At 32.7% G+C, this 21640-nt stretch overlaps 3 protein-coding genes across 7 annotated transcripts; 1 reads left to right on the forward strand and 2 right to left on the reverse strand.

Annotated features, from left to right (window-relative positions):
* Positions 1-1297: 1297 nt before the first annotated feature.
* Positions 1298-4527, reverse strand: LOC7473899 (superoxide dismutase [Cu-Zn]). Of its 4 annotated transcripts, none has more exons than XM_024583074.2 (8): positions 4262-4376; positions 3916-3958; positions 3328-3416; positions 3137-3238; positions 2941-3036; positions 2586-2693; positions 1848-1901; positions 1298-1514 (listed from the first exon to the last, which is right to left on the reverse strand). In XM_024583074.2, exons 3-8 carry the CDS (start codon positions 3401-3403, stop codon positions 1492-1494), a joined length of 459 nt encoding a protein of 152 aa, XP_024438842.1. In that variant the 5' UTR covers positions 3404-3416; positions 3916-3958; positions 4262-4376; the 3' UTR covers positions 1298-1491. The 4 variants fall into 4 exon arrangements, with proteins under 4 accessions (XP_024438842.1, XP_024438843.1, XP_002319589.1 ...); XM_024583075.2 differs by having other exon boundaries at positions 3328-3407; positions 4262-4370; XM_002319553.4 differs by lacking the exon at positions 3916-3958 and having other exon boundaries at positions 4262-4527.
* A 7890-nt stretch (positions 4528-12417) lies between these two features.
* LOC7473900 (protein CANDIDATE G-PROTEIN COUPLED RECEPTOR 2) lies at positions 12418-16156 on the forward strand. Its single transcript, XM_002319008.4, has 6 exons — positions 12418-12872; positions 14557-14748; positions 15102-15264; positions 15360-15462; positions 15564-15645; positions 15781-16156. Exons 1-6 carry the CDS (start codon positions 12573-12575, stop codon positions 15856-15858), a joined length of 918 nt encoding a protein of 305 aa, XP_002319044.4. The 5' UTR covers positions 12418-12572; the 3' UTR covers positions 15859-16156.
* Positions 16157-16596: 440 nt separating this feature from the next.
* LOC7473323 (acyl carrier protein 1, chloroplastic) lies at positions 16597-18990 on the reverse strand. Of its 2 annotated transcripts, none has more exons than XM_024583850.2 (4): positions 18828-18990; positions 18145-18258; positions 17386-17508; positions 16597-16920 (listed from the first exon to the last, which is right to left on the reverse strand). In XM_024583850.2, exons 1-4 carry the CDS (start codon positions 18876-18878, stop codon positions 16795-16797), a joined length of 414 nt encoding a protein of 137 aa, XP_024439618.2. In that variant the 5' UTR covers positions 18879-18990; the 3' UTR covers positions 16597-16794. The 2 variants fall into 2 exon arrangements, with proteins under 2 accessions (XP_024439618.2, XP_024439617.2); XM_024583849.2 differs by having other exon boundaries at positions 17386-17511.
* Between the last annotated feature and the right edge of the window lie 2650 nt (positions 18991-21640).

A 21640-nucleotide genomic window follows, 5' to 3' on the forward strand; every position in this document is an offset into this window, starting at 1 on the left:
AAATAATTAATTGAAAAAACTATAAATGATAAATTGCACCCCTAAAATAAATTAGTTGATAATTCTATCTGGCATTCAAATATCAACTAAATGAAGATTTCTTCATATTAATCATCATTAGTGAGGATTTCTATAATAATTCAAGATTATTTCAAAATAAAAAACAATGGAAAAACAACTTAAAGTTTGTCTTATGCATGCTCGTTGTCTTATGTGAACTGTAATTTTAAAAAATACAGTAGGCAAGTGTAAAAAAAAACTTAATTATAAGATGATAAAGGGATTTTTTTTTAAAATTAAATGTCAAATGATAAAAGTTTTTTTAAAAAATCAATTTAAAAAAAACATGAAAAAGACCAAAGACTAAAATCAACCTGTGTAAACCATTAAAACTCGTGACCATGATCATAAGGTTCGGACCGACCACATAGAAAACAAACCCAAAAATACATCAAGGCAAAATTCATAATAAAAAAATGTCGAGTGATTTGTTTAGAGGGGTCAAGATTGAAAAAAAGGTTTTAGAGATGGTCAAAACTTAAATTTCACTAGTTTTGGTGCTAAATTTTTAAATTTTTGAAGAGATATAGGGCTATTTAAGGCTACAGTGTAATTCACAGTTTCTTGATTTTTTAAATTTAATTTATTTAAAATTAATAAATTTTTTATTTTCGAATCACCTTAGACTGTTTATTAGGCCCTTTTAGCTTTGTAGATTAGCATTTGGAATCTAGTATATATATTGATCGATTTAGAATCACAATGAGCCTATTGTTTCATGAATCATGACCAGAGTGGTCAAATCCTTGCACTTGACCTGCCCTACAAACCTGACGGTTAGCCTTCAAGATTTTCATGTCTTGTCTTTTCGTAAATGATAAATTGTTGATGCATGCAGCAAGATAAAACTTGTACAAGCTTATATCGTGGAGATGGGCAAATCTTAGGTTACATAAGCTTATACAAGAGAAACAGAGACGAGGAGGAGGTTAGACATGGGCCGTAGAAAGTGAGATGCTTTCTAGCAGAAGAGGCCCGCATGACTGACATACCTCGGCCGGTATCTAACCGAGAAATTTAAGATGGGCTGAGACTTTTGAACGTGACAGAAAGAGCCCCTCTTTGTTCCGTTATTTAAGACAGATTGAGATAATATCGCCGGTTCAGCCCGAAACAGCTAATCATCTGTGGTTTTTGAGTATCTACAGGCCTTCTATGGAAATGTTTTTGTGGGGTGGAACCATGAAAGTTTGCCAGACCCGGCGAAAGCATCCCACGTAAAATTTGAACCAAACAATTAAGGAACCAAGCTGTTGAAAACTTCAGTTTAAGAGGTCAAACAGAACACACTTTTAGATTACACAACCAATCCACCGAAAAAGTACAGTAGGCTTCCATATTTTTATTCAGAATCTATCAGAAACCTCTGAAGCTGAGGGTTGATACATATGCAACTGCATTTGTTAACAAACTATGGTGGAGTGAGGTAGTTCAGCCTTGCAAACCAATAACACCTGCGCAAGGCATGATAGGAACAATTATGATTTTCCATGTCACAAAAATAGGGAAACAACTGTTCATGCCAACAAAAAAAAAAGAAGAAGATAGAAACACCTTTGGCTAGGACACAGGCCAAAGACTTAACAAGAACAATTTAGTATATTCTAAACCTTTGCAATTATGAGATGATATGACAAAATGACGAAATCATGAATGAGAGAATGATGACCAAGGGACACTCTGAATACCGTATATTGATGATTTGTTTGACTCGAAACAATATCATAAATTGTTCACAAACATAACATGATATTTTCTTTAATGTCGACAATAAGCTTGTTACTTACCACATGCTACTCTGCCGCCAGCATTACCAGTGGTTTTGCTAAGTTCATGTCCTCCTGGATGTAGAAAATCAATAATCAATGAACATCACTTTGATTAGAGAATGATGCAATAAAATAATAGATGTGACAAAAATAAAGTAAACAAGTCCATATATAACCATATACGTATAAAGAAACATTATCTTCACATCCTACTCTGCACCCCCCAAACCCCTTGGACACAATAAGGAAAATAAAATCCTGCACTATCGACACTAATGATTAAATGGCCTGGAAGAAGCATTCTAGCTACAACCAAGACTACTAAATGCATGAACAAATTATCAATTACTACAATAACAAGAGTCATGATGCTGATTAATTGCAACTGAAGCTCTGCTTGGAAGAGGATGGAGATCCAAGTCAAGAATTCCAATAAGGCTGTGCTGTGTGAATCAGACCCCAAAAAACATGTTCCAGTGCATTTTTTTGCTGACCAAATTATGTTCAGTTTAATTTTGATAAAGAACATTGAAGGGTAATGTATCAGGCTGTGTTCTTTATATTAAACCAATTGAAACTGTCAGTTTGAAGTACCAACAAGAGCTCTCCAAAATTGTTCTCTTACAGGAAGCCAGAATCATAAAACTAGAAATTCAATACTGTTATGTACCAGGTCCACTCATCATTCATCAATGAGAACATATAACAGTGACATAAATCAGTGAACAGTCCTTGAAGGAGATATTGATAAATTACCCTTGCCAAGATCATCAGGATCTGCATGAACAACAACAGCCCTTCCAACAATGGAATTTGGTCCAGTAAGAGGAATCTGGTTGTCAATGATTGAGACAGTAGCAGTGCCTGAACAAACAAAAATCAGAAGTGTTACTAACCTGACAAGTATGTGACCAGCTTAAGAGACAGGGAAAATCCTATCTAAAAAAGCTTTCTCGAAATTTTGTCAAGAAACTCATTTAAAAATTTGCAAAAATAATATGGAAAAAGAAACCAACGAAAATAAAGTAATATTGTTACGAAGCTCATTTTAAAAAACAACAATGCTGGTAATTTAGAAACTATTTACAGCAACATGGACAGTAATGCATACCATCATCACCAACAGTGACATTTCCCAAATCACCAGCATGACGATTCTCATCCTCAGGGGCACCATGCTCTTTGCCTACAGGATTAAAATGCGGGCCTGCAAACAGAACACACCAAGTAGCTGTGAGTAAAGAATGTTGAGAAAACAAAAGAAGACTTGAGAATTTTTGGGAAAAAATCCAACTATATGGCAGTACCAGTTGACATGCAGCCATTTGTGGTGTCTCCAAGGGCATGAACATGGAAGCCATGAAGGCCTGGCTTAAGACCACAGAGGCTTCCAGTTACAGTAGTTGGACCTGAAAAAATAATGACTCAGGTATCATAAACTACACAGAAAAATGAGCAAAACAAATTGCAGGACCAATTGATTGGAGCTTTCACTTACCATCTCCTTCTTGGGTAAAGTTGATGGTGCCTTTGACGCCTTCACTGCTATTCAGAACAGCAACAGCCTTCACCATTGTTCTATGTGATCTAAAAGAGTAAGTGTTAAAACTGGACATCTACAATAACCTAAATTCTTAAAAACATCAACACAAACTCTGCATCTCGCAAGAATAGCACCTGACCAAATATAACAAGAGAAAGAAAAAACAAAAGGCACATTGCACCCACAGACACACAGAAAGGACTACGCTCAAAACAGCCAATTTAAAATCTAAAATTCAGATAAGTGCAGAAGCACATATAAATTATAACAAATAAATCTCACTAATTAAAGATATAGGACCCACAAAGCTAATCAAATAAATCTATAAATGCACATATTTGAGGATCCCATAAGAAATCAGTGTAGTTTCAGTATCATTAAGCATCTCTAATTTACACAAAATACCCATTTTTCGATCCGGCTCCTAATTTACGCAGCTTTATTTTCTCTCGTGCCCTTTGACTATTCTATCTACAAGTTCTAAACAAGATCAAGTAAATGTTATGTCTTAAAGAAAACACTAAAATTGAGGTCTAACAATACCTGGGTAGCTTGCCTTGATTAAAAAACAAAACCCAAGAAAGATCTGTGAAAAGATCACACAACCCACAAGCAGAAACAACCAAAAAAACCAAATCTGAGTATAGACTTGACACTTTAAGAATAAAAAGAACACATAATAGCCAACAACTTCGTAATAGCCATATGATTTTATCACATCAGACAAATCATAAAAGGCTAATCTTTAAGAAGTCAAAGCATAATAAAACTAAAAAAAAAAACAAAAAAGATTCTTATCAAGATCAAACGATCATGAGAAAATAACTAAGACCCTCGATTTTGATCAAAAGAAAAAGTAAAGGAGAAAATGGAAAGATTGAAGCTTTACCTCAGAGCGCCCCTTCGAGAGTAGAGAGAGAAAGAGAGAGTATGCTTGTTTGTCGTGTTAGAGAGTGAAGAGTGAGTGGATAGATGTTTCTGGCCGCTTCTATAAAAAAATGTGATTCATTACTAGACAAATCAGAGTCTGGCGAGACAATCATTTTTTTTTTATGAGTTTTGATGTTATCTTCAAACCAATTAGTTTTTTTATCACACTTTGAAAATTTTATTTTAGGATTTCTATATAACATTATATTATATTAGCAAAAAATTAAGAGGTGTGGTCATTTTATTATAGCAAAATTTATTGTGCTCCCTCACACAATTTACTATGGGGATTGGAGTAGTGAAATTTTTGCATTTTTATTTCATTTTTGGTTATCAAACTTTTTTTTTTAATTTTGTCCTTCAATTATAAAAGTAGTGGCCAATTGTTTCTAATTTGTTATGGAAGGATGACATTTAAACAAAAGGGACCAAAATGAAAAAAAAAATTGCTCTTTAAAAAATGTCATGAAAGTTCATTTTAGTCTCTATACTTTTCAATAAAAACATTTTCAATCCCTTTATTTCTTGAAAGTTAACTTTTGATCTAAATCTTTGTTTTTTTTTGTTTTACTTTTTAGCTTTCAAGATTAAAATAGGAGAGATAATGTTGCTGGATTCTAATTGAGAAAAGAAAAAATATCGGTTGATATAGATTTTAACCGCGAAAATAATTGATTTTAGTGCAACATGCTCTTTTTAATGAAGTGTCATTTAGCCTTCATCTTGACTAATAATAGATATGGGATCGAGAAGTGTTTTTCAACTGGGGTTAATTCTTGGTTTTTAAACCCATTTTTTGCTAATTTGAGCCTATAAATGAGTTTATTTTAATGTGTTTTTCAGTAAATAAATATTTAAAAAGAATTTTTTTTCCAGAAAAATTTATCATTAGCTCGACTTTTCAGCCACCTAATGTTGTTGGTGGTGGAACTAAAGGTGACATATTATTTGTCAAATTAAATGATGCATTATTTGTTATTTTTTTTAATAAAAAAAAGACAAGCATACAACGTATTATTCATCCAACCAAGTAAAAAAAAAATAAGTTAACAGGCTGGCCTAGAGGAACATGCCTTTGATTTTGGGTAAAAGAGCTAGTCCATCAAGCTTAAACTCATGTGCTCCTTTTAAAAAGGCGTTCCTTCTTTTTTTTAAAAAAAAAAACCTTAACTTAAATAAAATCAACCAGTTTATTTTTTAAAAAAATCATACACAAATAAAATTATTATTTTTGGATTATGTGAATTTTTTTTATCTTTTAACTTAAAAAAATGTAATTTTCTCAATTTTATTTTTATATAGTTATCTCGGTTTCATGACTTTAGTTGTGGATTCGAAATGTTGACTCGGGTTGTTTTTTTTTTTTTTAAACAATTTTTTTTTTCAATTGCTTTCTTTAACGTTAGATTGATTAAGAAGTAACCTTATTATTTTTTTATTTGTTTTCTATGAAGTAATTTTGTTCTCATGACTCGGGTTGTTGGTTTGACATATTTACCTAACTTTACTCGAGTTGCTTTTTTGGATCCTTTTCTAAAATTGAATATACTTTTTTTTTTTTACTTTCGCATTTCATCATCTTGCTGTTTGGAATTGGGCTTTCTAATTTTGTTTTGATTTGATTTGCTTTCTATATATATGATGTTATCACGGTGTCATGCAAGGGTGAAGCTTGGATTATTTAACAGGGGGTCAAAACTAATATAACAAGATATAATTTTTTTAATTTACCGTACATGAATTGTAAAAAAACCCCTGCATGATTTAGTTTTATTCAAAGAACTTACCACAAACATGTGATGATCTTTGTATAAAGTAAGAGGTTTAAAACAATACCCAATTAAGTCAAAGTTATAAAGTTAATTTCATCTGGGTATGTGCTTTTCAAAGCCAGGTATGTACTCTTCAAAGAACTCAATTTGGCTAGAAATATCGTGTCTAATTGTATATTGGACCTGGTAATAGTAAGATGCACGTAAGAAAAAATTGATAATTTGGGTGACTTTGCTAAAAACAAAACATAAAAAATCAAAGCATAATTGAAACAAACTCATAAAAAGACATTCAATATAACAAGAAATAAAAAAAAATGGTAAAACTAGTAGGTTTGGAAAAAAAGAAAAAATAACATAATTATATATATATATATATATATATATATATATATATATATATATATATAACCTCATCAAATTCTCAACAAACATTAAAAAAAAATTAAATTTGAGTCACTAGTTACCTTGTTTTGATGAATAATTAATTGACAGCTTTGCTTTAACCTTTCCGCTTTGTATTATTATACTTTTTGGTTAGGACTCCAAAGAAAAAAAAGAGAGAGACGGTACGGTAAAGAAACATTATTTCTCTCTTTTTTTTTCATTTTCACGGAGAGATAATTTTAAAGTCAAAGATAACTATTGAAATAATAATTTATTATTAGAAAGCCCATCTATTTAAAATAAAAAAATATTACTTGTTATATTTAAATACTAAATAATAAAAAAATCTAAAATGTTTTTCAGGGCCCGGATTCCTGCTTGCCTCCCCTTAGCTCCGTCACTGTCTCATGATTAGGGTCATGAATTTTCTGATTAATCCAAATTTTTCTGAATCAATCTAATATGTCAAAGCTTTAATATATATAAAAAATATTTACATGTCATCAAATATATCACCATCTTAATATCTTAAAAATATATTATCTAGTATGTATCTGATTTTGTTATACCAAAAAAACACATTTGCAACATTTGGGGAAAAGGAACACGAATCCACATAATTTTATTTTTTTAATTTTCAAACTTCGTTTTTGGTTGCATGCTTTTATTGTCAAATTAGTAATTGATTTCTTCTGATTAGTTGTAGAAAAACACAATAAAAATATAAAACATACCAAGTCCTCTTCTTTGCTAGCTAGTCAATAATTATTGGCTGTATCACGGTGTCAAAAACGACCTTAGTAACAATATTATTATAAAATAAAAACTACAAGGGAAAACAGTTCACTGAAATTTATCCCAAGATATTAAATGATTACGTGAGAATCTACCATTTTTTCTACTTGTTTCTTTGTTTAATCATCATATCATATGATAGACACCTCAAGTAATTTGTTATTTATGGAGCTGATAATGACATTCATTTATTAAAAATATCTACCACCGCGATACCATATCCAACGGCTGACAGTTTCGATCACCGGAGCCACCAGCTGATGTGCTCGTGTGTACTGTGTTCCTTACTTGCCTGGTATGAAACTATGAATCACCACCTCACACAAAAGTCAAAACAAATGAAATAATAATGTCATTAATTTCATCATCTAGCGGGGAACGAGACTTTTTTTTTTTTTTTTCATTTGGATTTGGATTCCATTTATTTTTATGTATGATTTTCATATCTGTGGTGTCTTATCTATTCTTTAAGCTTGTAGGGTATTTAGTGGATCCAAAAATTAATCATAGTGTGCGTAAACTGACCCGGATATTTCGAGTTACAAAAAATAAAAAACAAATAAAATAATAATAATAATAATAATAATAAATCACTTGTCATAGGAAAATGAAAGAGGAACATGCTTTGGGCATCGATGAGTTTATTTATTTATTTTTTTAAAATATATTTTAAACTATTTATTTAGAAAAAGTATTAAATCAATATATTTTTAGTTTTTTTTAATGATTTTAATATACGGGTATAAAAAAAATCTAAACAAATTATTTTAAAACATTTTCAATTAAAAATAACTTTTATAAAAACATGTTGCACCATAATATTAAAATTATTTTATTTATTTGTTTATTTATTTATATTATTCTGGTATAATAATATTAAAAATAAATTTTAAAAAATAAAAAATATATTATTTTAATATATTTTTAAACTAAAAACACGACGGTGTTATCACGTTCCTTTTCATTACAACAAAGTCATATCACGATGACATGACCTGAGATATAAACCGTGCTAGCTAAAAAAGAACAAGTTTCCAGTTTCCCCAACCACTGTCCAAACTCCTCTAGTGGAAGCATGCTTACGTTTTAAATGGCCACCGAATTTGCTTGGTTACAGTTATGTCTTGTTGCCATTCAAAATTTTACATAAATGGAGGTAGTACGGAGCCAACAATAAGGTAGTTGGAGACATAACTCTCAAAACGAAGCAAAAAGCTTTTTTCAGCTAACTGGTATGGAGTATGGACATGAAGAGGAGATTTCCAGCTTGCAATGAGTATTTCCAACAGAGGTCGGACTCAAGAATGGCAAAGCTGGAGTCAACCTCGAGCCCTTCCCGAGAGGCTTGCCACGGTTGGTTCTAATGCCCTATTTCCTGAGCTCCATCAGTCCTCGGTAAACTGTGCATGGAAACGAGTCATAACCAAATAAATCAGAAGGAAGACTGCGAGAGAGAAATTTCTGTGTTCAAGATTAAAAGTAGCAGGCTGATTAACATGGGAAGGAAGATGACTGGGTTTAATATGTACATGTGTGCGTGCATGTGCCTGTGTGTGTGTCTGATAGGGGAGGAGGGGAGAGATTACCATCAATTGCATCGTGTGACGAGGAAGACCGACTGCTGTGATCGATCCAGAATCGTAAACGCTTCTTCTCCATAAATGTGTAAGCCATGCTTGTATGTGGATACCGAAAGAGAAATTGAAAAAAAATGAAGAGATTTATGAGTTCTTCCTTAAACCAGTTCAGAAGGGTGGAGGACTAACGAGCATGAATTGGAAGTATAAAATTGATGAGAATTCGTTGTTTTTTTTTTTTACTATCATCATTTCATAAATCTAAACATCACATGTTTGTCCAACTGAACACGAAAACCAAAAAGTTTTTTGCATAAATCAACTAACAATTTCTGCATCAACTATAGCTTGCTACGCAGATTTCATCATACCTGCTTAAAGCGCACATCTTCAGAGACACCTCCTGGTTTAATTCTCAAAGAAATTACTCTTGTGATTAATTTTAGCCAACAGTATGATACAATATGTTAATCCAACAGCAGTGACAAGACTACTAGCCTTTGTAAAAGATTAACTAACTTCTTTCATAACCATGTTTTCGGTAATGAACTTACCAAATGCTTCAAGATATCCATCGCGAGCTAGTTTAATTTCATCTTCAGCCACTATATTAAATTCCATGATAGATTCTGACACATTCATGCATTAGTTTTCTTTCAACTGTAAGAAAAATACCTGTTACTTGAGCTGCCGAGCTCTTGCCTCTGCCTCTTCGTACTTCTCAGCTGCAAGTCGAAGCTGAATTATAATGGAGAACCAAAAGATACATGTATGATAACAGAATCAATATGAACATTTATTATCGTTTTACTCCAAAATTCATATACATCATCCTTTATAGAGTTAACATGTTATAATAGTATCTGCGAGAGATTTCACTATATATTCTGTTTAGTCAATTGCATAAGCCAACTTGGTGGCCCAAGAGCTGAGAAAACCAGACTGACATGCCCAAGTAACACATACTTTTTTCGATTACTATCTAGCAAAAAAGTTGAAATGTGGAAAAATCTGAGCATACACTACACATTTAGAATAACATTGATAAGGATAATCAGCATCAAACATCATATCTCTAATTAGATTTTAGCTCCAGAACTCATCTATAAAGCAAGCTGTACAAGCAAAAATCTATCAATATTACGAGCATGCAATACTTTAATAGCTAATCACCATAGGAGACTGCGATGGCATTGACTTTCCACCAGCACTCTAATGCTCACCCCACCAGATCTGGAGCCATAATCATGTATAGATTCATCATGATCACTGTCCTCGTCATTCGTCAACTGGTTGGAATGTCTTTGCAGGCACACGAGCTTGAGCTGGTTGGTTTGTCTTCGCAAGCGCACCGCTGTCTTCTTCAACTGGTTGGTCTGCCTTTGCGGGCACAGGAACTTGAGCTGGTTGGTATGTCTTCGCAGGCACATCACTGTCCTCGTCAGCTGTTTGGTATGTCTTCGCGGGCACATGAACTCGAGCTGCAGGTTAATTTGGTCTGCAATTCATAACATAATCAATACCAGAACATACACATTTCCAGTACTTATCCCCTCAAAAACAAAAACAAAAAGTTTCAAAGGATCAGTTATGCATAGGAGCCCATTGCCAAAATCAGCAAAAAATGGTGATGGTATTCGAATGAAGTTCAAAACCGATATGCAAATGCGAGGAGAACTGATGGTAACACAAGCTGCTGATGCTACTTGAATAATCATCGTCTTCATCAATGAGTTTTGTCATAAGCATTTCAACATTTGAAGCTATCTTTGAAACTCTTCCAATTTAAATCAAATCAAGCAGCCAAATTCTTAAAATTTCCAATCCACTTAAAAGAGTTAGCAAGTACCATATCTCAACTGCATAATCTTCTAAGATACAGATCAAGAAGGTTACCATACACTTGCGCATTTACACTCCCATACTCCCAGCAAAACTTATCCACTCAAGATCACAGTTCTTGCCTAATACTAACTTGGGCATGCAGAATTTTATCAAGAACTTCAAATTCTTGAAATCCAAGCATTCAATATTTCAATAAATAAATAAAAATCCTCCCATTTGAGGCCAAGTTCAAGTAAGCGAAAAGTCATGCTTCATTTTTGTATTTTCTAACACTTGCTTGACAGGCATAATTCTATCCGAGAAATGAAAAACCTTCAAATTACCATTGGCTACGAAGGCTGCATTCTTCTCCCACCAGCAGGCCCAATGCTTCCAATGCCGCTTAGTTGATAATCATAAGAAAGATAATCATCTTCATTGTCATCATCATCAGCTGTCTGGTGTGACATCCCCTGTGCAAGCGCCTGCGCCGCCGCCTTTGTTTGTGCTTTCTTCATATTGTTAGCCGCCCCAGCTGATCCTGAGCGAGCATGGTGTCGACGCAGTGGGGACATCAATGGTATCCTCGGCATTCCTTCCCTGCTCCTTTGCCTTGGATATACTGGCTTCATCCTATGTTCCATACCATCTAAAACAAAATACTATTACATTGGCAAGCCAAAAATTCAAAAGAAAACAATTTGATCACATTATATTCTACATTTGAAAATATAGAGAGAATAGAACTAACCAGATTGATTAGAAAAGAAGATGAACTTGATTGTTGAAGAATTATGTACATTTTTATGTAAAAAAAATCAATCAAATCGACCAAGCCACCATTGACCAAAATCATTGAGTTGATTTTGGTCCCTATATTTTGAATGGCTTGGACTTTCAGGCATTCAACTAGTGTAATACCACTACTGGGCCCTCTACACATTTCTTGGGGATGATCTCATTGTCCATTTAAATGATTAATATTTTATTTAATTACCTTCTATGATTTTAACATCAATTATATCATGTAGGATCCAGGAACCTACCACTTGACTTTTCCTTATTCTTTTTCATCGCTCAATAAGCTAACGAAACCTCGAGAAATATCCACTTCTTTTTATCTTTTTTCTTCACTTTTTTTTTTAATTTTTTTTCTTCCAAACCTCTAAACAAATATTAACATACCACAAAATCTTTAAGAACTAAAACGATAATTAGTCCAAGAATTCTTTTTTTTTTTGTTTTTGCTGTAGCTTTTGATAATTACTTAATTTCAATGGTTACATTGAAGATATTATGCGTATATATATCGTGAAGCTGATAATGAAAAATATAAAATATAAAAAAAACTAGAAATTATAGTGAAATTATTATATTATTAGTATTAAAACAATATTTTTATAATTATACCTCTCATTCCAAAAACATTATTGTAAAAATATTATATTTTAAGACACATATTAACAATATTTTTATAATTATGCCTCTCATTTTAAAAATCAATAACATAGCTTGACTAGTGGGGTATTATTGTCATTTCCTTATAATTTATTGACCATTACCAAATTTATTAAGGTTTGTTAAAGAATTTTAAAAATGTATATATTAAAATAAAAAAAACTTTTAATATTAATACGTTAAAATTATATGAAAATATAAAAATAAATTCAAATAAAAAAATAAATTTTTTAAAAGTATTTTTAAAATATAAAAACAAAAAGTCATATAATTAATATTTTATTTTTTGAAGCTTTTTTCACATAAAACCTCGATCTTGCTGCCAAATCCCTCTGGAAAAAAAGAAGGAACTATCCAAAGACTTCAACAATTCAGCTCCCACAGAACCCAACAACATAATTCTCCACAAAAAATTCACGATTAGGACTTTTCTTTAAAGAAAATTTGTTTTTAAAAAATGACCAATCTCCATAGAAAGGGGCTTGTGTTAGAAATCCCCGTCTCACAAAACCCTAATTCCACTCTCAATGAAGGGACCTTTATTGGGTCAAGTGTCTATAATTGGCTCTTTGAATGTCATGGGTTTTTGCATAATGCGATTTTGATCGTGGCTTCTCTTGCTTTTGTACTTTATCTGGCATTTAAAGCTAAAAAGAGCTTTGGGAAGCTTTCAAATGGGAGATCTTCTATTATGATTGCTTATTATGGCATTCTCTGGCTTGTTAGCTTGCTTAATCTTGCATGGTCCTGCCTTCAGGTTTGTGGGTTTCTTCAATTTAAAGTCAAATGGGTTTTTTTTTTATATTATTTAATTTTTTGTTTCTTGAAAGCTAATTGCATCCTTGGCCCTGATTTTGGATACCCATTTCACTGTTTTATTGGAATCTTAATTGGGTCTCTAAAAATGTTCTCAACTTTATGGGTTTGTTGTTGAATTATCATTTTGTTTGTGTTTCTGGATTTTGTGTTGATATTTTTCATTGTTTTAGATTTTTAATGGCTTTTTACTTTGTGGGTTTTCCAAATTAGTAGAAAGGTCAATGTTGTTTGATGCTGTTTTTAGGTTTGTGATCAAATTGTTTGTATACCATTTTGGATAACCTTAAGATTAAAAAAGAAATTTAGAATGTGTTTGATTCTATACGTGTGAGTGTTTTTTTAAGCTCGCATCTATCAATGGAAGTAGTCAATTTTTAAACTTTGATTCATTCGTGCATATTGTTGATGTTAGTTAGGCAGAATGTAGGGATAATCAAAGTGGCAGGTTAGCTTTTCTTCCCTTACTGATTGCTGGCAGTTTGATCGTATCTCATTTGAATCTTTTTGGAGTTCTGGTATGTGTAATTACCATATAATCTTATTGGTTATACGGTTTATGTCTATTGTTAAATGTTTAACGTTACCTGATATGGTTGATCTTTGATGGTTCATAAATGCATAAAGTGGTGAATTTAGATTTCATTCTATAAGTTATAAGCTTTACTGTTTTATCATGGGTCAAAACGTGTATGTCCAAGTCCATTGTACATTGCCCTTTCTCTTCACTAGAGAAGCACAAATGTCAATTTAAAATGTTATAGATTCAAAAGGATATTATATGGAAAGATGACATAACTTGTTTGCAGGTACCACGACAGTGGCCTTACTGTTGAGTGCTAAACTTTTTCAAGTGTTAATGACTAATCTTTTGGATGACATTATCTTCTTGTGCGTTGACGGTTGGAACTATAATGTAAGGTTGAGTGTGCTAAGTGATCATGACCAGTTACAAAATGAGAGATGCAATTTGAATTTAGTTGGCTGTTGCAACTATATTTTAGTCTGGCTTCATCTAGTATCTTTTTCAGGGGATGGCTGGCATGTTCATTTTGTCTATTATCTGAAGTACTTAGTTTGAAGCATTCTTGTTTCATCTGATTCTCATTTCTTATGGAACATGTAAATTAAGTTGAAGTCATTTGAAGATCTGAGATGAGTTCCTAGATCCCAAGCAATAATGATACAGGAGAAAAAAAATTTATGACCTTCAAAGCCATAATAAACAAAAATTCTTATTAAATGGTGCTCATATATCTCTCCACGTAAATTAACCAGACATGTTCCTTCTTAAGAATGCGTAAGTTTGCATGGTATTGTAAAATAAGATTAGTCAGCTTTTGCAATAATCAACCAAGTGATACTCTCTCTCTCTCTCTGTCGCTCTCTGCAAATGGCAATAATCAACCAAGTGATATCTATACACATGTGTCCTAGATAGTTTTCCATCTTTGCCATTTGCAGATAAACATCTGTTAAGACTTACAGTCGCCAATTAGGTTAATGAAGATAGTGTAAATCCAGTTATGCTAGTATAAGGCTTTAATCTTTGGAGCTGCTTCTTGGATCTCCTGCTATGCCCTTTGGAAATTACAGTCACATTACCTTTTCTTGTGTTGATTCAGGCATGGGAGTGCACTCCTGGAAAGGAATTAGTGTGGAATATCTTATCATTGTTTACAACATCAGGAATGCTGTTTCTGGAAGTAAGCTTGATTGCCTTTTTATTGCAAGGAAATTATGTGGGTGGATTGGAAGATTTGACACGGCCCTTTGGTCTCTCGGCCCTCATTGTTGGTTTGGATATTCTCCTCAAGGTATTTCTTTGTTCTTGAAAACACCTTTCTGTTCTGTTAGTAGTGGCCTTTTTCTGGCATTGACGAAGGATGCTACCATCAGTCAGAGAAGAGATGTTTAAGTCTTCTTTTTAATGTGTTGCATTGACTGTGAATTCAGATAATTCTTGTTCCCTATTTTAGAGTGGTCAAACAAATGCAAACCCCAACACCAATCTCAAGTTTGAAATGCCTGTGAAATATACTTGTCTGAGCTTTTTTGCTTATATAGAAAGGAAATGAATGATGCTGATATTTAATCTGTTAAAACCTTTGTCTCTAGTAAATTGATGCAATGAGCTTTACATTTTGCTTTTTTTTTTTGTTCCTTACAGGCTCTTTACCTTTTTGGATTTGGGATTCCTTTGTTCATTGATAGCAGTGAGCATTCCCATCACATGAAGTGGAGCTTGTGGGCTATACACAGGCTTGTGCTGACTGCTATTTATGGGTTGATACTGTTCATGTATCATTCCAAGTGGAGGGAGAGGTTACCTGGTAAGTTAGTCTAAAACATGCATATTGGCAAAATTAATTTCTTGTCAATTTCAGAGCTGTTTTCATTTAACCTTTTATGTCTACCCTTATCACAGCAAGACCTGCATTCTACAAGTACATTGTCATTATGTTCATCTTGAATGCACTGTCACTGTTTGCTTCTGCGCTTACTGGACACGGGACTGGTTTTGGTTACTGGTAATTATGTACACACTATTCCATTTAAACCTTTCTGTAACTGTGTGGAGTTTGTTCTCTAAGTGCTTTATTTTCCCTTTCGCTAAATTTTTCTTGTGCAGGTTGTACAGCACAACAATTGTATGCTACCATGCTTTTTACCTTCCTCTTCTGTATGTAACCTTTTTAGCAGACTTTTTCCAGGTAATCATAACATTGGTCCAATTTCCGTATTTTCCAATTTTTTGTTTGTATTATTTATGTTCTTCTGTTTTTAACATGATGTTGTAAGATGCTAGAACAGTGATTAATTAGTGGTTGCTCCCTTGATGACCTTAGGAGGAAGATTTGCATCTGGAGAGCGTATACTATTCAGAGATGAAAGATGCTGGTTTCTTTGATGATGACTGGGATTGAAAATTACCACTGTTTCATCCGGATCCGGAAGTAAGTATGATGGACAATGTAAATAGAAGCATGCTTCTGGAAGGCATAAATTCTGAAATGTAAGAGATTTGATCAATTCTGTACAACTTGATCATTCATGGTAGATGTGCCACCTTAGTAGAAGGGATCTTAGGGTTTGGATCCTTCAGGATGCTAATGGGCACACGTTAGCATCTGACTATCTGTATTTGATGTCAACAGTGTATAATGCCTCAAGGATCTTTGACCTTACTAATTTCTGTATAATAATTAAGAATATGTTTGGAAATGCGGTTATGGTTGTTTTTTAAAAAAGTATGATATTTTTTATTTTTTAAAAATTATTTTTGAGATTAACATATTAAAACAATTCAAAATATAAAAAAAATTAATTTTTTTAAAAGCATGCACCAAACAGACCATGAAAGATTATTATCTATTATTTAAAGATGTTGGTTAGCGTTTGGTGTGGCTAATATGGGAAGGTGGTGATTTTTCCTGTCCTATTTTCAGACCTTGATCACTTCAAGGCTCTGTATAAATTGGATTTCACTGTCAGGCTGGTTAAAGCACCAGAGTGCAATTGATATGGCCTGAATCTTGGAAAGCAAATACTGGCCTCCTGTCAATGGCATCCACGGAAATAACCGTTGGTTCCGCAACTCATTCACCCACCAAAGGAAAATGAAGCAGGAAAAGGAGAGGAAAACAATAATGAGATGTAAAATATATCATGTAAAAAACTTGATGCATTAAGCAAGAAATGCGAAGTGTATAAAAAAACAAGTTCACAACTTAGAAACTTTATGAGTTTTTCTAGATGAAACCAAATAACACAATGGGTTCGCAACAAGGTTGCCAAGCATTCCATCTATAATAGACTAACAAGAAACATGCGTGCAGGCTAAAAATGATCTCCAGGTTCTTCTAATCTTTCTTCTCAACGAGCTTCTCAATAAGATCAGCAGCATCCTGAACTGTTGCGATGCTTTGGGCACTCTCCTCTTCGACGCTGATACCAAATGCCTCCTCAAGTCCCATCACAATCTCAACCTGAAAGAAGTGGCGAGTGATTACAAATCACCATATGCTAAAAACAACTACTTAAACACTAAGATGATATTATCAGGTTATTTCCTTACTAAGGAAATCCCCAATACAGAATAAAGATGGAGACAACATTTTGAACTCAAAAAACAAGGCAGGAAGGCATACAAACAGAACCGCTCCTTTCACTTCTCAAGTTATTGAACAAACAATGTCTCATTTTCATCCATACCCATCACCTGAATGTCTCCCTCCATTCCATTAAATAATCAAGCCCGCATAGCCAGTGATAAGGGAAACAGGATAAACAGCTTAAACTTAGAACTGATTTCCATTCATACTTGATCTTTAGGATACAAAATATCTACTAATTAAGCAATAGTTGAATGGGCGAGACAAACAAGAACCTTTAGGTAAATATTGTACTTGAAATATTTCAAAAGAAAACATTCAGATGTATTTGTAAGATACCGTATCAAGAGAATCTGCTCCAAGTGTTGTAAACTTTGATTCCCCAGTAACAGGGATCTCATCTGATAATGCCAACTGTTTCTTCACTATTTCACACACCTTATCAATTGTTTCAGGTTTTGCCTGCTAAAGAACATTAAAGGATAAATAATGGATGAATACAAGTGAAGAAATTCAACTAGCACATTTGCAAACAATCACACATTGGATCATCAGATTGACAAACCACATCATAGGCCTTGTAAAAATTATTTGCAGCAGACCTCACATAGTTATAGAAATCGGACTATACCATATTATTTTCCAAAGTTATGCGGATGAATAACATAGGTAAACATCACATAATACACATAGCATTTCTTTCAGGACAATTCATGTTTTATCTAAGGAGCAGGAAAATAAAAGGCGGGCGCATTCTTGTTTTAATCAAGCATCTAGCTTTAGGCAATTCTGCACGTCTCCAATCTACATGAAATGGATGCTAAATAAAACCCTTAGCTATAAAGAATAATGATAAAAAAAAACACTTAGCCTATATGTTCACCTTTACTAGGTTTATAGCATATTTCCAAAATCAAAATATATCAAACAACCAAGTCAAAATAGAAGGCAAAAGAAACAATGAAGAACATCCAAACATTGCAACATTTCAATCAAGTTTGATTTTCTAGAATAAATGTAACGGATCACTTCCCCTAAACAAGACAGTACAAGCGAAAACCATAAGATGTTAAGGCAGACTCAAAACAAGAAACATACAGCGCATGAAACCCGAAGGCGGCGAGCTGGCATAGACCGCAACCCAAAAGACAGGGTGTTTCTTCCCTGATTTGAAAGTGAAACTGGCTTCAAACCGGAGATCCTGGATGCAGCCTGTTTAATAAGGATCCAAGCACAAGCTTTAGACAATCACCAATAGCATAAACAAGAAAGGGGCATAAAGCAACAGCCAAAAGAATCCTATGAACATAGAACAACAGCTATCACTCACACCCATCAAGAGATTTCTGCTTCATGTACAAAGCAATTGCAGTGTGTCACTATATAGCCCGTTTAAAGATGACAAGAGATGTCATATCCATTATTAATCTCACAAGGACATCCCAATTAACAACTATATTTCCAAATGTATGTCACTCTAGTTAAAAAAGATCCAAACTTTGGATCCAAATTAACATTTCACTGGACTACAAATTGATCACGATATTTATGAAAACAATACAGCGAAAACACTAAAACTACACTAAGAGCAAAGAAAAACAGTTCTTATCATTAGCTAGAGATATCTAGTCACATGCAAGGTAAATATGAAATAACAAACTTCCAAGATCAAATCAAGAGCTTGAATTTAGCAACAGATCTAAAAACCAAACAAAAAAGAAAGAAAGAAAAAATCCATTTGCCCATAATGCAAAAAGACATTAGACAAGTGAGCTTCATACCATTCCAGGACGAGATTGCATGGAGATGAAAGAACCTGTGGAGGCTGCCATTAGAGAGTCTCTAGAGCGAGAGAAAGCCTAAGCCTTTGGGTAGTGCGCGTGTGTGGGAGAGAGACGGAGAAAACTAAGAGAGTGAATTTGAAATACATTTGATAGTTATTTATAGGTGGTCTAATTTCGATATTGTCAAGGATGTGTGTGATTTTGTTTATTGCAAACTATACATTGACCCCTATTGATTCAAATTTATTTATTTTGGTCCTTGTAGTTTCGGTTTTCTATTATCAAATATGATGTTTCCAAATACACACACGATATGCTATTGAAACGATAATGATTTACTACCATTGCTAGAGTTGAATTTTTATTTTAGGCCTTCTCGGAATATTTTTCATTTTTTATTTATTTATACAATAATAGTTTATATATTAAACTTATTTTTCAATATCTGAATATCGTTTTATTAATTATTATGAAAAATTCCAAATCACTCAACCAAAAAAAATCATGAACAAATATAGCATTTAAACACAATTGCGATTAATCTTTGAGTTTATACACATTAGTTTACTTAAGCTATGTATTTATTTATATAATATATGGTTTTTTTTTCCTTTCAAATGGTTTTAAAGTAAATTTTAGAATTTTATCAAATACTAGTCTAATTTTTTTTATAAAAAAAATAGAAATCTCAAATGAACACCAAGCAGACAGGTTATCTGATGGTGTGTAAAATTCTTGAATTATCTCATAAGAATATTTTTAAACTTTATGCATTTTCTAGTAGATTTGATAAATAGTGGGATTTTTTAGGAGGAAATAAGAGAAAAAAATATTAAATAAATCAAAGGGTGTGACAAATTGACCTTTGGAAAGTATTTAACATCCAAGGCCACATTCAATGCTAGTAGAAATGTCATGGTAGAGAGAAACTTTAGATTATATGGACTAAATTGAAATGTCATACAATCTAAAGGTCTAAAAATAATTGGTCCTTTTATTTTTATCTTGGGTATGCTGAAGGAAGAGTTGGGTTAAGAGAAGGGAAGTTCTTATTGGCTAGTAGGAAAGGGGAGTAGCTAGCAGTTTGGTGACCCAAGCCAGGTGGCGTCAGATTGTAATAGCCGTTGGATTTGTAAACATAGGGATTAGTGAGGTTGGTCAAGACGGAGAAATCTAGGTTTGGGCAGTTGCCAAGTAAGCAATGGACTTTACACGTGTGCATTAATACTCCAATTTCTTTTTCTGTAATTTACAGATGGGATATTCTGTTGCTTTCTTTCTTTCTTTTTTAATTTATTTTTGGTTTGATTGAATTTTTTTTTTCTAATCAATTTAGATTTTATTTTAAATTGGGATAGTAAAATAAATATAAAATTTATTTTTTAGTATTTTAAAAATCTATTGAAAATCTCTCTTGAAATGAGTTTATATATATATATATCCATCTGGACTTTTGCTTCATGGCATTCCAGTGTTTCACGTGTCAATAAAATCGGGCGTAATGGGACGGTGGTGATGGAGACGTAAAAGATTTGGACTGATTTTGCAACATTTGAATTTCTTTGAGGAAATCTAATAAACACTCGATTTTACATACTAACGCAAGTAAATTTAGACTCTTAACCGATCCCAGGCCCATATTCTCATATGGGCTCAATTGCATGAGTAAAGCCCATTGGTTTAGATAAGTTAGAGCCAACCTTGGATTGATTATATAGTCCGTCAGGGTTTGGACAAGTTGGGCCCTAAATAAGACCAGGCCCAATGTTTTCTTTGAATATATCATTCTTTTGCTGCCCATAGAAAAAAGAAGAAAAATATTATTGCAAAAGGATTAGGTTTCATTTGTATTTGTTTTGCGTAAAGTATTTAACGATAGTTACGATACTGTAATATCTGTGGTGGTGAGATGTTGGTTGTAATAGAAATGGGATGATATTATAAATAGATTATTATTTAAAAAATATTTTATAAAAATTTCATAAGTTGAATATTTTATAGTAAATGAAATAAGTATGAAAGTTAACTATAAAATGCTTTTAATTGACTAGTTTTTTGTAAAATATTTTACTGAAAATAAACACATGAAAATATGTTTTAAGAAAAAATCTAGAAAATATTTTTTTGTAAAATATTTTAAGTAACACAAATGTACCCTTAAAATCATCTCCTTTTAATTATAGTTGCTAAATTTAATTCGAGATATGAACCAGTTTAGAGTTTAGTCATTAGATCACTAGTTCAATTCAAGTTAATTATTTTGTCTTAAACAACATTATTTTAATTTTTAAATTTTTCTAGAGTTAACCTCAAATAAACCCATCTTAGTTTGTTCGAGTTAATTAGGTCATAAATCAATTTACAGATTCACAGGGTACTTGAATTTAAAAAGGTCGATGTCGATGTCCAAAACAGTTTGAAGTGACATCCAAATTAGATCATGTTCTGTGTTGTCGGATCACCTAATTGATCTAACTAGACCATGATGAAATTCATATAAACTATAGAAAACCATACAAGCATTGATCAAGCATTGCACTATTGTTTTAGATATGCTAACTTTGATATTTTTTAAAAAAGTTCAATACCCGAGTCAACTTGTTCAACCTGCTACCTGAGTCTTGAACCGGATTAGAGATTATATTGTATCTTATAACTATGGCAATTACTACAACTAAGCTCTTTTTGGGCTTGAATTATTACAAGGACCATGTTTATTTGCAAATCTTGTATTGATCTCCTATAAGTTGAGATTCACCTCGTTGTAAGCATATGATTTACCATAAATGATGAGTTCTCTCTGTCATGAT

Source organism: Populus trichocarpa, chromosome 13 (assembly GCF_000002775.5).
Source record: "Populus trichocarpa isolate Nisqually-1 chromosome 13, P.trichocarpa_v4.1, whole genome shotgun sequence".
Classification (NCBI taxonomy): domain Eukaryota; kingdom Viridiplantae; phylum Streptophyta; class Magnoliopsida; order Malpighiales; family Salicaceae; genus Populus; species Populus trichocarpa.

Coding starts and splice junctions, on each gene's coding strand:
- LOC7473899 (XM_002319553.4), bottom strand. CDS start 3,403: ATGGTGAAGGCTGTTGCTGTTCTGAATAGCAGTGAAGGCGTCAAAGGC. Junction 3,037..3,136: donor AAATGGCTGCATGTCAACTG/GTACTGCCATAT, acceptor TTCTGTTTGCAG/GCCCGCATTTTAATCCTGTA. Junction 1,902..2,585: donor TCCTGATGATCTTGGCAAGG/GTAATTTATCAA, acceptor TTCTACATCCAG/GAGGACATGAACTTAGCAAA.
- LOC7473900 (XM_002319008.4), top strand. CDS start 12,573: ATGACCAATCTCCATAGAAAGGGGCTTGTGTTAGAAATCCCCGTCTCA. Junction 14,749..15,101: donor GTTTGGATATTCTCCTCAAG/GTATTTCTTTGT, acceptor TGTTCCTTACAG/GCTCTTTACCTTTTTGGATT. Junction 15,646..15,780: donor TTTTAGCAGACTTTTTCCAG/GTAATCATAACA, acceptor TGATGACCTTAG/GAGGAAGATTTGCATCTGGA.
- LOC7473323 (XM_024583849.2), bottom strand. CDS start 18,878: ATGGCAGCCTCCACAGGTTCTTTCATCTCCATGCAATCTCGTCCTGGA. Junction 18,259..18,827: donor TGCAATCTCGTCCTGGAATG/GTATGAAGCTCA, acceptor CTTATTAAACAG/GCTGCATCCAGGATCTCCGG. Junction 17,512..18,144: donor GCCTTCGGGTTTCATGCGCT/GTATGTTTCTTG, acceptor AATGTTCTTTAG/CAGGCAAAACCTGAAACAAT.